Genomic DNA, 17641 nt, shown 5'->3' with positions numbered 1-17641 from the left:
GTCTAATATAGTTTTAACAATTCAGAAGCTGATAGTTTAATCAGCCGTCAGCAGTCCATTGAAAAGCATGCCTGGGTATGCATAATTCATATAGGTAATGTACTCCTACAAAATATTTCCCAAAAAAATGGGACCTCAGAGATTAATGGTTTGGGGCTTGTTTAATGGTCCTCAAATTGGAACTCCATGGGTTTAAGTCTTGTAAAGGGTGACATCAACTTTATAAAGTACTGTTGTGGATCACGGCTGAATAAAGCAATGTGGCATTTTTTTACTTAATTTCCAAAGCCACCGAACCGCAGTACAGAAGCAAAGACTGAACTGATTAGAAAGAAGTTTTACTGCATGCTTCACTGAGTTCATTGTGGAAAGATGATCACCACACGCAGACTTTGCTTTAACATTGAAAATGTCACTGGACAGCCATAGTTTTTGCCTGTCTTGTAGTAGTCGCATGTAGCATCTCTATTGTAAGCAAGAAACTTGTAATGGCTTTCTGAGTTCAAGCAGTGATACATTTGGAACAACATGTTTATCTAATACTAACCTTGATTCTTGATAAAGGGCTGTTTACACTGACATCAATATGTAGTAACAAAGCAACCAATAGTCCTTCAATTTCAATGAGAATTGGCAATTTATGGTGACAAGTTGAGTGGAATATATGCAATATTTATGCAAATTAATGCAGACCACATTTGTGAGCTTTGTCATGCGCTCAATCACCAGAGTTAACAACATGATCACACAGAAAAATTGACAATGCTCCTTCCGAATGTTCATGTTTCCCTGAAATCAACACCATATTGCTCAACTACTGACAAGCATCATCCGCTATCTACTGAATTACTGAAAAGCGAGTGCGACAGACATAATTTTGCTCCAGGTCAAACATGTTCAACTTTCGCTGTGACATTACTGGTAGTGTGTTTTACATACAATCTTTGAGGCATGGGTTCTGGTCCCATGAAAACCAGTAAGTAATTGCATTCACTCCAAGACACTGTTTCTTTTTTAAAATGCATTGCTTTTTTGCTCCATTGACAACTAGGTTTGGGGTTTGGGTGAGGAAGTAGGATTAAAATATGCATTCCCGATGACTGTATTATGCCATTTACAAATAAACACAACTCCCATTTACTGACACACAGTGGACCTTTCAACTCAACAACACTTCCTGCTTCAGCCACAGGAGGCAGTGGTTTCGAATGTTGGTAAACTAATATAAATTTCAGCAGCACAACTTTTGACTTCTTGTCGCTGCAGTGTGACTAGACTGGAGTTATACTATGACAAAGCTACAAATGATGAATGTCTTTCCATGTTAATGAAATGAGCGCCAACACATTTTATTTGTTTGGATGCCCTGCCAACAATGAATTCTCATTGCTCGAACAAGTAAGATGATTTTGCTAACGAAACAACCTACATGGTCTGTGTGTGCTTCAGAGTCAATGGATGAAACCCTGTTCTGTTCATGCATGGGGTTCATGTATATGAGGTTGTGTGCATTGTGAAAGCAAAGTGCAGAAAGGTCATGCATTCCCAAAATTACAAAGAGTTACCACTACAAGCTATTATACAAATAAAAAAGCCATTAAATCAAACACTGCTGAAAGCTATTTGGTTCGTTTAATGAAGCTTAACATTGTCTTTGTGTTTGTTTTTGAGTTGCCACAGTATGCAATAGACTGGCATGTTTTAAGAATAGATATTAGGTCAAAAATGGCAAAAAAGAAAGAGCTTTCTCTAGAAACTCTAGAAATATTTCTTACAAAGTTGACAAAGGACAACTGGCTCTAACAAGGACAGAAAGAGATGTGAAAGGCCAGATGTACAAATAAACAAGAGGATAAGTACATCAGATACTCTAGTTTGAGAAATAGATGCCTCACATGTCCTCAGCTGATAGCTTCATTGAATTCTACCTGCTCAACACCAGTTTCATAAACAACAGTAAAGAGAAATTCTGGGGTGCAGGGCTTTTGGAAAGAATGGCAAAGAGTCACTTTTGAAATGTAAAAACAAAAAGAAAAGGTCAGAGTGGGCAAGAAACACAGACATTGGACAACAGATAATTGTAATTGTAAAACAAAAAGAGTGTTATGGATCTTAACCTCATTGAGCTTTTGTGGGATCAGCTTGACTGTAAGGTGTGTGAGAAGTGCCCGACAAGACAGACTCATCTATGACAAGTGCTACAGGAAGCGTGGGATGAAATGTCACCTGAGTATCTGGACAAACTGACAGCTAGAATGCCAAGGATCTGCAAAGCTGTCATTGCTGCACGTGGAGGATTTTTTGATGAGAACTCTTTTCATGTTATTAATGTCCTGACTGTACATTGTGATCAGCTGAATACCACTTTGGTGAATAAAAGTACCAATTTCTTTCCATAAGAGCCTCTGATTAAAAACATAATTTTTAAATAATTTCAGAGCAAATACATAATTATACATATATATATATATATATATATATATATATATATATATATATATATATATATATATATACATTTGGCTGAAAAAGATTGAGATTAACTTTTTGTAGCCATACTGTAGCTGTAAGTCACACTGTTTTTGTTTATTTCTGATAAAAACAGAATCTTTTTGTATAATTTTTCTTCGATTTGTTTGTTTGACAGTATGAATGGTTTGTTGACAATATGTATAATGAGGGAGAACAATGCACAGTTGGAAACACATTTTCAGCTTTATCTACAAAGAAAAATATAATAATAATTAATAACTACAATATTTATGTGCTGTCCTCCCAGACACGGAGCACAAACTGTGCAGGACAAGCTATGTGCCAACGTTTAATATTTAGGGGACAGTGCGTGTTCAAATCCTTTACCCTAAGTATGAGCAGAAGTAATAGTGATGCTTGCCTTAGCAAGCTTGAATAACAGTGGAATTTAAATTTATTTGAAATAAACTGACCTTTTTTTTATTTTGTGAGACATACTGTTCCCTACTAAAGTTTGAATGATTATACACTTAACACTTAATTCTGTTTTACAGCTAAATTCCATTAAATACAATAGTCCTCCCAGACACGGGCGCAACCCATGGATGGGATAAGCTATTGCGCACCATCTCCAGGACACGAGTGGGGTCTGAGTTGGTGTGGCAAAGCTTATTTTTGCTACCCAATGCTACCTTTCTGGCCCTGCCCACCACTCCCAGTCATCCATGTTAATGTTTTTGTCACAACCAGCCATGACAGCTGCGAGCAATGAGTGACAAGCAACAGGACATTATGGTCTCTATTTCAGTTGTGATGCACTTGGTAATCCTATCAACAGTAAATTATCACTGGCCCACAATCACACTTTACATAGCTATAAATGAAACATCAAATATGTTCTGATTGGTTGTGTTTTTCTCACATCATGCATCATTTTTGTTTTCAGACAAATTACTTGCTAAAAAAAAATACAATAAAACAAATGTCTCATTTCTCGTTTTACTCTTTTAGAAGCTGAAACATTTACCCAATAATGCTTACAGTAATTTGTTAGCAATTGACCAAAAAATAAAACACATGTTTGAACGTGAATTTAATTCTAAGTCATTTTAATTATATTTTAGCTTGATTTTCTATGTGTAAGCTATGTGGTGTGAAAGCACACCATCTACGTGATAATTATTTTCAGAATGGGAAAGTTTCTGTAATATTGTGGTATAGTGGTGTTGTCTCTGAATTTTTTAGTTAATCCATCCGTGAGCCACAGCATGACAGCAATGTGCTTATTTTTAGATTTGAAAATTCCAGACACAAACTATATACTTCCCTCCTCCTACATCATTAGCCTGAGTTAAAATTTTTTTAAACATTTCACTTCTTGTGCAATATGGCAGTCCAATACAGCATGTCTTAACACATTTGTTCTCAACTTTTCTATATGACAACCTACGATTAGTATGTCTTATGTAGCTTTTATGATGTCTTTACTTGCACCTTTAAAATTTCTATGAATTATTTGTCTTACCTCTATATAAGAATCATTCTACCATCTTATGTAAGTGATATTATGTTTCAAGTCTGTAGGCTGTCTGTCAATCATTACCATTCAAATTCAGTCTTTTTAATTGCTGCCCTGAGGTACACCCCACAAGAGCGCAACAAATCATGAATGCTGCAACACTAACTATCCCTTAGAGGGGCTTATTAACGTGCATGTGCTGCTAGATAATGGTGAATAATTGTATAGTAGAAATTAGGGAATGCAAAATTGTCTGGTCTCTTTCTTGTCCCAGTATTGTTTAACATACAGTATTATAACACTATACATCTATGCACAGAATAACATGTAAGGCCACCTGAGAGGCAGCCATTTTTAATTTACTGTTCTATTTTCAAACACTACATGACTAAATTCCTAGCATTTGCTATGCTACTAACAGACTGTGAATCATAGAATGACACAGAGGAAGGATAAAATCTTGTGATTGTGGTCTGACATCCTGTCAGCCTCCTAAAAATAAACTGTAAAATGTTTTTCTACCTTTTTGTGTGAAAAACAATGCAATGTTCATAAAGCTCACCAAAATGTAGTCTATATCAACGTGAACTATTATGTTAAGCCTAAATCTGTCGTATAAATCTAATTAACATTGAATTGTTGTAAGACTCTTAAATTAAGATGTGTTATTGAGTCAATTCAACCAAAATTATTAAGTATAAACAACAACATTTAAATAGCAAATCTGAGATGTCTACTTGCATCTATAGTACATTAACTTAAATAGTTAAGTTCATTCTATCTAACTTCATTACACAAGTTTTGGAGACTCTATTACACAATTAAATTGAGTGAATGAGTTTACTCAATCAGTTGAGTAAAGTCAAATTATTAGGGTTTGCAGTGAATGATAAAAAATCAAACTAGATATTAAGAACAAATGTTTGCTGATTGCCTGTGCAAAAGTTGCCGTCATTCTGGATGGTTGCCACGGCATGGCTATACAGTTGATAGGGTGTTCTGGGTTGTTGCTAGGGGGATTCTAGGACATCCTTGGTGGATGCTAGATGGGTCCAACTCAAAAGAACCACCCCCAAGTCTCTAAGATATTTTTTATATATGGCTCTGGTCCCTACTTCAACGTAAAAGCTTATTCATACACCAAGAGAATGTTCTTTCAAACAAGCTTTTGCATATTAACAATAGATTCCTATGGCACAAATCGGTTCCGAAAAATCGTTTTTTATTATTGAGGTCTTGGTCTTTTTCCCCCTTCGGACTCAGAATGACCAATGAGATATGAGATTTTTGTCATGTTTCCAGAGCCGTGCTAATCAACCAGCTAAAGAATGAGAAATGTGAAGCTGGACAAACCATATGCCTGCTTACCAATGTAAGCACATGCCTTGATTTGATGCTTGACTATTCAAGTGTGTAGCACAAACTGTGCAGGACAAGCTATGTGTCAAAGTTTAATATTTAGGGGACAGTGCGTGTTCAAATCCTTTACCCTAAGTATGAGCAGAAGTAATAGTGATGCTTGCCTTAGCAAGCTTGAATAACAGTGGAATTTAAATTTATTTGAAATAAACTGAACTTTTTTTTTATTTTGTGAGACATACTGTTCCCTACTAAAGTTTTAAGTGATTATACACTTAACACATAATTCTGTTTTACAGCTAAAGTACCATAAATCCCCCTGTAATTAATCTTCAAAAATGTATTTGCCTTTCTTTATGATTTTAAGTTAACTTACATTGAATGTATACATTGTAGATTCATCATACTAAGCATAACAAGCATCATAACTGCCTCTGGGATCTCAAGAGCAATACAGATCGCGTATTATTATTATTATTATTTTTCTCTGCATGTCATGCCTGGTGTTGAATGTTTGCATTGCCTGGTCATACTAACCACAGGAAGAGTGGGAGCAGAAAGGTGGAACAGCAGTGGTAAACCTCATGACATTATAAGCTGCGCTGCCATTGGCTGCTTCCAGAGGGATCAGTGTTTAAAAGCCGACCAGTAGCTACCTCTCACTATAACATCCAAACATAGCAAGATTTCAAAATCTGATAAACGGGACCTCAGTCTGTCATCTGCACAGAACCTGAAAAAACCTTCAAGATTCTCACATAGAAAGGCTTAGGTAAGTCACAGCTCTTATTCATTAATTCTTAAGATGTTGAAGATGTAGAAGCAGATATTTGTATTGTTGGGAACTCAAGAAACCAACGTGGACAGCATTTTGCTTGCCTGATGGTTTGCAATTATCATGTCATGCTTTTCTGAAGGTAAAATATTCCAAAGAACAACTTTTTCATTGTCAATTACAGTACAGTCTATTGAACCATACCGATCACACAAAAAGATTGGGTCCTGCACATTTTCAGGTGGTTATCTGTCAATTAAAGTAATATATAAATAGATACAGCTCTTGCAGAATAAGCGTTAAAGTTCCGAAAATTCATTCAGCCTAAATCTAAGCACAAGATTGCATTAAAAGTATTCTAAAGTTATAGGGACTTTTAACGATTCCAACAGCAGTTTATTACAGGCAGAGATGATTAACATGAACTTGACAGACGAAAGAGGAAGTTGTGGCTATGGCACATAAAGGCTGTACTAATTTGTCAACTGACTCATTTATTCCAGCGACACAACCACTAAATTAAAGTTCCATACGAAAGAATAATAATACTGGCTGATTGACAACTGCCACCATAACATCTGTAAGCAGCCTCAACAAAATGCTGCCACTCTTAGCGTTTTAAACCCTACTTCGCTTTTCCTTCGACGCTACACATTTTAGGCCTTGGCTTACAGCAATGCAGACTGTAATGAGAAACCAAATCTGGAGTCAGAGGCATGCTGTTTCTTGGGATTGTGGCCGCTACGTCGTCTGCATTTAACTTCTTGAATTATACACTGGTGGAGATCATTATAGGTGTAGCTAAACATGCACTTCATCAGCTTGTACTTTATGTAATGTTGTTGGAGCTGAAATAAACGAGATGTTTCATGGTTAGGACTGGTAGTACTTAAAAGTCCTTTGGCATTTGCCTGAATGTTTCTGAGCTCCCCAAAAAGGCTTGCTTCCTTTAGAGTTGGCATGCCATTAAGTAAATGTGCAAATACCTAAAATACCTATTCGTAAGGCAACCACCTTTGGAAAATGTATTTTTAGTACCATGCATTAGCTGAGGCTACATCGTTTCAACTGTTTTTCTAACAGTTAAATATTTAGCTTAAATATCTATATCCATTGCATGTGCAACCCATTTAACTTCTGAAATGTTGTGTATTTCCAAGAGAAAACTGCTATTCGGAGGAAAACTATGTAAAACACGACTTTATTTAATCTATTGTGAACTGATTGGATTGTGGAAAGTGGTCTATAACAGGTACTTGGAGGGAAGGGGTTGAAAAATAAAAGTGTTTTGTGACGTTAGCCGAAAACGAAAAAAAAATTTGGCGGCTGAGTAGACGTAGAAGGAGGCAAAACTTTTTTTTGCATTTAGAACAATGTGCACTGGTCAATCCTACACAATAAGACCGGGAACATACATGTATGTTAATATGGTATATTGGGACCAATTTGATTTCATTTATAATTTGTCTTCCCATTTTTTTAGTATATTTTACACAAAATGAAGGCTGTTATTGTTTTGATGCTCCTCATCGCCACAGTCTACTGCCTACCTGTAAGTTCACTTTGATTTCAATCACAAAATGTTGCCATTAATGATTTTTCTTACCATTCTGTCTTCTAATGTAACCGTTACATATTTTCCTCAGGTTAAGCGTTCAGCTAGCAGTTCCGAAAGCTCAGAAGAACATGTGGTTGTTCAACGGGCAAGTGTTCAATTTGATCATAAACAGCATGGAAAATACTTAATCTGCAAATATTAATAATGTAACAAATCTTTCTTATACAGCCAGCTCCTATTCCACAAAAACCTGCTCTTAAACTGGTTCAGGTAGAACCTTCACAGGTAAAAGCTTGCAGTGTCTACATATAAACACTACTGGTCAAAAGTTTTGAAACACTAACTCATTCTTTATTATAATTTTTTTTCTTCACATTTTAGAATAATGGTAAAGTCATTAGAACTATGGAATAACATAAATGGAACTATGGAAATTATGTTGTGACTAAACAAAATCCAAAATATATCAAAACTGTGTTATATTTTAGCATCTTCAAAGTAGTCACCCTTTGTCTAGAATTTGCAGACATGTACTCTTGACATTTTCTCAACCAACTTCTTGAGATATCATGCTGGGATGCTTTTTAAACAGTATTGTATCTATGTTGGGCCCTTATTGGCTGCTTTTCTTTATTATTTGGTCCAAGTCATCAATTTCAAAAACTTTTTTTTTTTATTACATTTTAGTTTTATAATGAAATAAATGGTGGCATAATTATATTTTTGTCTACAAAACTCATTTCAAATTTGAAGCATACGCCTTCAGATCAAAAGACTTATAAGAATCATTTCAGTCAAGTGTTTCAAAATGTTTGACCAGTAGTGTATATAATATAAATATATTTGTATTATTTTCTCTTTTCTTTACTTTAAAGGTGCACTCAGTAATTATTTGAAGTATGTCGAAAAGGCTTACATTAACACCTAGTGTCATGGATGCTGCATCAATCAAACAGTCATTTTCAGTTACGAATGCCATTGTAGAAATTCACTATGCATAATAAACCTGGATTAATTGAATCCATTAATGAAAGTGTCCAATAACAGGGCAGTTACTGAGATTAAGCCAGTAGTTTTCAGATGGTCATGTGATGCTAACATAGCTGCCCCCATGAGGCACCCCTGCCCCATGTAGAATAAAACAGCTTTTATAAGGTTACTGATATGACTGGAGTGTTCATCTCATGTGAGTGGTCATGATTTTAACAATTACTGAGTGCACCGCACTGCACACAAGTCTGATTTGGTTTTCAAGTCCGATCTTTAGGAATTGTCATTTTGCAAGGAATTAAATTTAATTTGTTTGTTCAGACATTGTGGTCAATAAAGGGTGTAAAGGCAAACTGATATATAGCTTATACAATTAATCTGTGCTAATAGTTGGTTTTTGGAACTATCGGTGATCTAACAAAATCTGTGCTGATAGTTCTTTTCTTTAATTTTTTATACCCTCATTTTTCCCCCATCTATGTACTTATAAAACTCTTCATCTGGTGAAAATATAAACTATTAAAATCTACATTTGGTAAATACTTAAATACTTACCATTGTAAATGAGTCTCTAACATTTCAAAATAAGAGTCCCTAGTGTCTTTCAGGCTTGTTTATATTTAAAAGTCCCACTTTATGCACCAAATCTTAATTTCTCTGCTTATTATTGGGATTTTGGTTGCAAAATAAACTGCTTTTGGGATTTTATTCATTTTTCTAGAAATCGATTGTAAAACACTATCAGCCATTAATCGGTTATTAGACTTTTCCACCACTTTTTTAGTCAAATATGACAAACAAAATCCATTTTTGGCTGCGTGTCTGAACAGTGCCATAGTATTGACACAAACTGCCATCTTTGAGCTATTTAAATGCAAGTTATTCAGCACATATTACATGTTACAGTGAGTATTGCATTTTTAACAACAAATCATTTGTTTGGTTTTCAGAGCACAACAACAGATTCTGATGAGAGCACGGATAGTGCAGATGACACTGAGGTATATAAAGACTCATCCTCCAAACCACATCACACATATCCGCCCACAAGAGCCAATAAAAGACAGAAGACTAAAAATACCCTTGTGTTGGTCTAGACGTGCTGTCAGTGACCCCGCTGTGATCTGTGCAGTCTCAACAATGTTTCTTGTATTTCTAGGATGCAGATGAAGAATCTGAAACAGATGACAAGGACGAGGAGATCGTGAGTCACAGTGGTTATGCTAAAATACTTGATTTTGTTTTTTTCCGAATAAATACATTTCACGTGGAACCAATGTGTCCACATGTTAAACAATTCATTAAACAATATGTAGGAAAGAAGCTTACATTACTTTATATTCTGTACAGTGGTGTTTGCTACTAAGTGTCACTAGTTCTGTTATAGGTTAAATCCACCTACGAATGGCTTACCTATTGCATATTATGCTGGGATACGAGAAACAATTTTAACAGTGAAGAAATGTAATGCATCAGCTTTAACATTTATCGTCTCTTTAGGACACTGATTCCAGTGAGAGTGAATCTAAGGAAATAGAGACCACCTCTGTCCCAACAACACTGGAGCCCACCCTGGACCCGATCATCAACACTGGCCGTGGAGACAGCTTGGGCTACCCAAACGATTACAAGAAATCCATTGTCTACGTGGATGCAAAAGACATTGAAAAAATCCCTTCCCCGTACAAGTCCTATAGCAGTGAAAAGCTGGGCGACTTGATAGTCATCAGAAAGAAGATGTCTGCCTACGATGATCAGAGGGTCAATGATGTGGAAAAGGAGATTAAACTGTTCAAGGTAAATAGATGATTAAAATGTGAAGTTTACTTTGGAAAGTGCTTGTAAAGCTGGAAACACTTTACATTAAGGTTCCCTTTATTAAGGGTTTATAAAGGGTTTTCACTATTGACTAAAATGTGTTATAAATGCATTATAAATCATTGATATGCAGTTGTAACAACATACTCAAAAAAGGAGACTTATATGCAACACCTGCCAAATAGTGAGCCATTTTACAGCACGTTATAAATGCTTAATATCATTGATTCAACATTTGTAACCAATTGAAATATACCTGTATGTAAAGTTAAAACATATGAAGCATTTATTAAAGAGTTGCCAACATAGTATGTATATAATGATCAATATGGTTCTTTATTATATATAGTATTATATGCTGTGAGTGAGCAGAGGGTATCTACTAATAGGTAATTCAAGACACTTTTTATATCAACATCACAAGGAAATTGACAAAACAAGTCAAGATTCGAGACTTTATTCAGTTAACTTTACACAGAATATAAGCACAAATCAGACTGATGCGAGATGACAAAATCCCTCATTTGAATCTCACTGTAATAGTACATTACTGCATTGTGATATTAATCGTGAATTACAGTATTTTGTTTTTGATTCATGTAAGAAGGAATAAGTCTATTAATTATTTACACCATATACTGTATGCTAAAATGTTCACTATTTTGCAAGTATTGCATGAAAGTCACCCTTTTTTATTTATGTTGTTATAACTGCCTATCAATAATTTATAATCCATTAATGAATCCATTTCTAAACTCTTCAAAAACATTTATGTGAAGAGTTATCAATGTTCCCATATACAGATGTGGCAAGTAATTCAAAAGTATAGAAGAATCCCAGCCTGATCTCATGTATGTAACGTGGCAGTGGTAACATTTATGCTAAATTAAATTGCATGCATTATTACACGTTTCGCTGCATTTTCCGAGTGAAATGTCCAGCGGGGGGCGCTGAAGGTGAGTGGAATGGTGTCATAATTAGACACGTTTTTTTAAGATAAATATTAGATATAGGTTTTAATGAGTAAAACATACCTTCTTAACCTAAATGTTTTACATACACCTAACCAATTGTGGTCTAAAATTAAATGAACAACAAATAAACTTTAAAAATAATGTCCAAAAAATTGAATTTAAATTTAGGTGAGTCTGTAAAAAGAGCATTAAAATGTGAAGTTTTTCAAATGCTGTGTTATAGTAAAAGTGTTTCAGTATCATAACATAGCAGTGTGTAATTAATAGTGTGAAAAATAAGTGTTACTAAAGTCATAATCAGCCATTGTACTTGTGATTTTTGTGAAAGTGTATAAAATGCACAATTGTGGTAGCGCCTCAAGTGTTACATTGAAACGTACATTGAGGAACGTAATAGTCAGTTTGCAAAAATGTGGTTATAGTAACATTCATTCTTTGAGACTAGATTGAAGAACCCATATGTAGAAATAAGTATAGCAGATACATTTGGAAGAACCCTAACTAAAATACTGTCATAACAAAGAGTTCAACATACATATATACCATCAGTGAACACAAACATTTCTCACACAAGGAATCGCTGTAACTAAGATGTTGTTTGTGTTCTCAGACTCTTCAGGTCCATGAAGAGGAGGACTCCAGCACTCCTGAGATGGATAACACTGTCAGAGGTACAGAAGAGGACATGGGGAACCATGAGATCGCTTCTGCTGGGAACCAGGTCAACGAAGAGGGGGTCAACACTAGTGTCTCTACCAGTGACAGCGCCAGTGCCAGCCAGGAGGAGACAGAGGAGTCTGAAGGCAGTCTGAGCAGTGAGGAGACCACCACCACACCTGGATCTGCAGACAGTGAAGAAGACTCCTCACAGAGTACTGAGAGCCAGGAGAGCAATTCGGACGAGGAGACCACCCAGACAACTGAGGTCACTGTTGTCATAGCAAAGTAACCCATCAGCAAAAAAACCCTCAACGGGCTGTCGACAGTAAAGAATGCAACTGTATTAATTGTATGGTGTTTTGTGACTCTCTCCACCTGACTTTAGTGTGAGTTAGAAATCAAATTACAGATTACAAAGTTATAGTTTACAGAAGCCCTCGAGCTGTGCTGCATAATTTGTTTAGAAGCAGTTTCATCTCAACAGTCTTACTGTTCATTGCACAATTATTTACAATGTTAATACAAATATTGTTATATTTTCTCTATGTTATTATTGATCATTTATGAATAAAGTTTGTCCTATAAGAGTAATGTATGTTTCCTAATACAACAGCAATACAAGATACAACCACAAGACACTGAGACTTGATCAAGTAACTTGTAAGAAAACTGTGTTTACATTATATTAGAAATAATCTGGCTTTCCTCCTCCAAAATGAAAACAGACATGCACCCCTTGAATAAGCCATCTGAAAGCCAGTAAAGGTGTTTATAGGAAGAGAGAAATTAAGGTAATGGTAAAAAATGCAGGTGTGCCGATTGTTATTTGCCAATACAATGGACATTTAAGCATTGTTGGGTTATTAAGTATGATCTTTATATGATTATACATGTAAACACACTCATAAGCTAAATTAGAAAAGAATGACAAATAGAAATCCAGTACACCATTCAACAGTGTCAGTTCTTCTAAAATTTGAACCTTTGAAAAGTGCAATTTTATACTAAACAATTTTTTAGTGGTGTTTGCTAATGCTAATGCTAATCGCTCATACTTGAGGTTAGGTATTGACTGATCTCGCAGGAAATATTTAAAGATTTAGCCTACTATATACTGTGAATGATATCTCAGAGACTTTTATTGTAAAGTGTATTATATTCCAATATTTCATCAGAGGATGGCCCCATATGTATCCACAGAGGTCTGGCCTAAGCCTGAATATCCACTGACCCTGGAGCTGGCCCTGTTAATTACAATAACACCCTCCTGACCCTAACACTACACAGAACAAAATTTCGTCATATCACTTATTTTGTTGGAGGTACAAAAGTTGGGGTCATGTCTGGGCATGAATATTCACCATATGGTTGTGCTTGTGAGATGTTAATATTGTAGTGGTGGGCTGGGTGGGCATAAAAATACAGAACAAAAATGCAGATTTCGAGACCAGGTTGGAACAAATCCCTAATCCTTAGTATTAAACCTTGGTGTGCAACATGTCCTGCACCGTTTTTGAGATACCTCAAATTGTCATTTACCTTACCATTACAGGGCCATCTGTAAAGCATTTCATTAAAGTGTATTGATTTTCTTCTAAAAATCACAGAAGGCTCCAACAGAAAGAAATATACCCTTATACCTTAACAGTTTTTGCTCATTTGCATGCTATGAATGCTATGATGTTGGGGTGTCTAAATTACAAGACCGGGAGATTTGTCTTGATTTGGTAAAAACAGACTTCTGATTTATCACACATCTGTTTTTGTTATTTTACCAATGTCTTGATGTACAGACACAAGCCATATATTTGTCAGACTTTGAAGTTTGTAGGAGTCTGTACTTCTCAGTAATTAGCCTTTTCTGACTGTACATGCAGACGGACAATTTTTGTTTACAAAAATAGAGTACTATAAAATTTGTTTTTAAACTGCTTAAAAAGTGACTTTGTGACATGAAAAATTTATGTAAAAATTAAGAGTGTCACATTTTTAGCTTTTAATACCTTCTGTCAACATTCTTCCATTATAAGTGGCGTAGGTGGCTAAAGCACAGGGCTGTTAATTCTAACCCCACCACCACCACCATTGGGCCCTTGAGTAAGGCACTTAACTCCAGGTTGCTCCGGGGGGATTGTCCCTGTAATAAGTGCACTGTAAGTTGATTTGGATAAAAGCGTCTGCCAAATGCATAAATGTAAATGTAAGTGCATTACTGGGCATGTGCTTTTCATTTTTTCTTGCAAACTGAGAAAAAAAGGTTGATTTTTTAAGCACCAGGATTTTTTTCCTGGTGGTAGTCGAGAGCAATGTGATGCTGTCCATATTCGGGATTACGTATTTAAAATACTAAATTTAAGTAGCTGTATTCCACTACAGTTACAAATTAAATCATTGCTATTTAGAATACAGTTACATTCAAAAAGTATTTTGATTACTGAAGAGATTACATTGTATTTTATTGTCACTTTTTTCATTTAATATTTAGTCATTTATTAAAACATTTATGCATATAAATGATGCGATCCAAAGTGCATTTGAACAGTGGTGAAACACTTTCTTATGATGTGTTACATTCATATGAGCAGACAGAGAACAAATAACATCAGTATCATTGAATGGTACATTTATAAATACTGTGTATCTCACACATTTGAACACTTTGCATATTCTGTTGAACTTGTATAGATTGATTATGTAACAGTAATAAATCCTTTAGCATGATTAACCAAAGCCATGAATACATTAAACGAATGAGTTGCCTTGTGCAGTTGTTCTTGTCCAGCTATTGTAATATCAAAGTCTGTAATTACCAGAGGTGGGTAGAGTAGCCAAAAACTGTACTCAAGTAAAAGTACAATTACTTTAAAAAAAGAATTACTCAAGTAGAAGTAAAAGTTCTAACATAAATAATTACTTGCATAAGAGTAAGAAAGTGTCCAATTAAAGAGTACTCAAGTAGAGTAACTCGTTACTTTCACAAATGACATAATAGACGTTTACTTTCTTCTTTATTTCTTTCATAATTAGATATTATGTCATCATTCACCATCATGTTGTTCCAAATCCGTATAACTTTCTTTCTTCCATGCAACACAATAAGGAGATTTTAGGAGTCACTATTTGCTTTCAGTGAATGTTTATATATATATATTGAAAGTGAATGGTGAGCGAGACTGTCAGTCCCTAACATTCTGTCAAACATATTTGTGTTCCACATAATACAAAGCATCACACTTGTTTGGAACAAAATGAGGGTAAAGAAATAATGACAGAATATTAAATTATGGCTGAGCTAAAGAGATAGTTTACCAAAAAAATTTAATTATCTCATCATTTACTCGCCCTCATGCCATCCAAGATGTATATGACTTCCTTTTTTCTGCAGAACACAAATTAAGATTTTTAGAAGAATATTTTTGGTCTGTAGGCCAACATTTTCATGCTCCAAAAAGCACATAAAGGCAGCATAAAAGTAATCCATCAGACTCCAGTGGTTTAATCCATATCTTCAGAAGTGATATAAGTGTGGGTGAGAAACAGGTCAATATTTGTCATTTTTGGCTAGACAGTAGGGGCAATATGCGGAGAAGAATTTTTCTAATTCATAGCTTTTTATTTTTCATAGTTCTGTGTGGGTTCTAATTTCAGTGTAGTTACAGTTTTCAGTGTCATAAGAATTTAGATCATTATTTCTGTACTGCAGTACCGCCGCTCTCTAAACGCAGAGTACGCAGCCTACCTAGGGCACCAACTCCGTACGCGGAACACTCGCTGTGTGTGAAACCGCCCCCTATCCACTATATATTGCACTATTTGTAGTGTCTGAATTCTGAGTGAGCCACTCTTTCTTTGGTCACTCATTCTTACCCACAATGCACTCTGATTTCAAGTGTACATTTTATGTACACTAGAAGAGAACTTGGAGAAAAAAAGGTTCTTTGTGGAACATAAAAATTTTATTTGGCATTTTCCTGTCAGACCCTTTTTGGTTCCACCTGGAACTTATAATTTTAAAAGGTTTATCTGACAATGTAGTATATGTTTAAATATTACTTGCATTATTATATTCCTTGTATTGTCAAATATTATAGGCCATTAATTATTCAAAAAGATATTTGAATAACTTGATTGATTCAGTTCTAATTGACAGGCAATGATGGGAATAAGTTGGGTGGCATTGAAGTTGTTTACATCTTATTGCTGTTGGAAATCAGGTTCATCTTTATTAATAACCTCTGGTGTCCCCCAAGGCTCAGTGTTAGGATGTCATTTTCATCACATATGCTGCCACTTGGCTATTTGATTAATTCACCAAAACTATTAATTAATAATACTGATAGTAACAAGTGAGTGAAACTAAAAGTTTAACACATTCGTTTTAGTGTTGTCTCTCCTGGATGTTTGTCTCAGTGCTCCAGTAAGTGTCACAAAAAATCCTTTGGCTTGTTTTAGCTTATTAAATTAAAATGATTCAGAACCAGCTTCTCTTCTTTATACAGGTGGAGGAAGACAAAAACAGTAATAATTAACCAGCTTGCATGTGTGAATATGGGTATATTATTTAAGCAAGCAAAATAACTAAATAACCAAATTTGTGCCGTGTACGTGTACAGTATGTCAAGGTTAACAGGGAGATACTGAACTCTGCTGGTTCAAATGTGTCACTGCAATTGACATTTTTTCTTTTTCTTTTCTGTAGGTTTGCATACAATGCAACATCTTGTACTAAAGCTGTAAATAATTATTATTATTTTTTTTTTTCACACATTGTGGTAAAAGAAAAACAGTTTGAGATAGATGGTTTATTTGGAATCCAGAAGATGTTTTATTTATTTGAAATTCACAACAGCCTACATGTACAACATTGTATTTTGTGTTAAACACTACAAATTGTCTGAAAATGTCACTGTAATGTATTTAAAATATTTTGCCCTATTCTAAAAGAGAGGCTTCATTATCAGGACATTCTGATATTATTAGGAGGTCTTCACAACTTTAAAGGGATAGTTCATCCAAAAATGAAAATTCTCTCATCATTTACTCACTCTCATGCCATACCAGATGTATATGACTTTTGTTCTTCAGCTGAACACAAATAAAGATTTTTAGAAGAATATCTCAGCTAGTTGTTTAATCCATATCTTCAGAGGTAATATGGCAGGTGTGGGTGAGAAACACATCAATATTTAAGTTCTTTTTTACTATGAATTCTCTGTAGGTGGTGATATGCACAAATAATGCTAATCACCAAAAACACAAGAAGAATGTGAAAGCGAAAGTGTAGATTTATCATAAAATGGACTGTTTCTCATTGACACATTTCACTTCTGAAGATACAGTATGGATTAAACCACTGGCATCATATGGATTAAGTTTATGCTCCCTTTATGTGCTTTTTGGAGCTTCAAAGTTCTGGCCACCATTAACTTGAATTGAATGAACATACAGAGCTGAATATTCTTCTAAAATAAATCTTCATTTGTGTTCTGTAGAAGAAGGAATGTCATATACATCTG

General features: G+C 35.0%; 1 protein-coding gene across 1 annotated transcript; it reads left to right on the top strand.

Annotated features, from left to right (window-relative positions):
- Positions 1-5982: 5982 nt before the first annotated feature.
- Positions 5983-12712, top strand: LOC127635539 (dentin sialophosphoprotein-like). The gene is made up of 8 exons (XM_052115633.1): positions 5983-6122; positions 7609-7677; positions 7772-7828; positions 7912-7968; positions 9624-9674; positions 9833-9877; positions 10174-10470; positions 12076-12712. Exons 2-8 carry the CDS (start codon positions 7624-7626, stop codon positions 12412-12414), a joined length of 900 nt encoding a protein of 299 aa, XP_051971593.1. The 5' UTR covers positions 5983-6122; positions 7609-7623; the 3' UTR covers positions 12415-12712.
- Positions 12713-17641: the final 4929 nt, after the last annotated feature.

The sequence above is a fragment of the Xyrauchen texanus genome, chromosome 43 (genome assembly GCF_025860055.1).
Source record: "Xyrauchen texanus isolate HMW12.3.18 chromosome 43, RBS_HiC_50CHRs, whole genome shotgun sequence".
Taxonomy (NCBI): domain Eukaryota; kingdom Metazoa; phylum Chordata; class Actinopteri; order Cypriniformes; family Catostomidae; genus Xyrauchen; species Xyrauchen texanus.
Note: the sequence above shows the minus strand (reverse complement) of the source record. Positions and strands in the feature narration are given on the sequence as shown.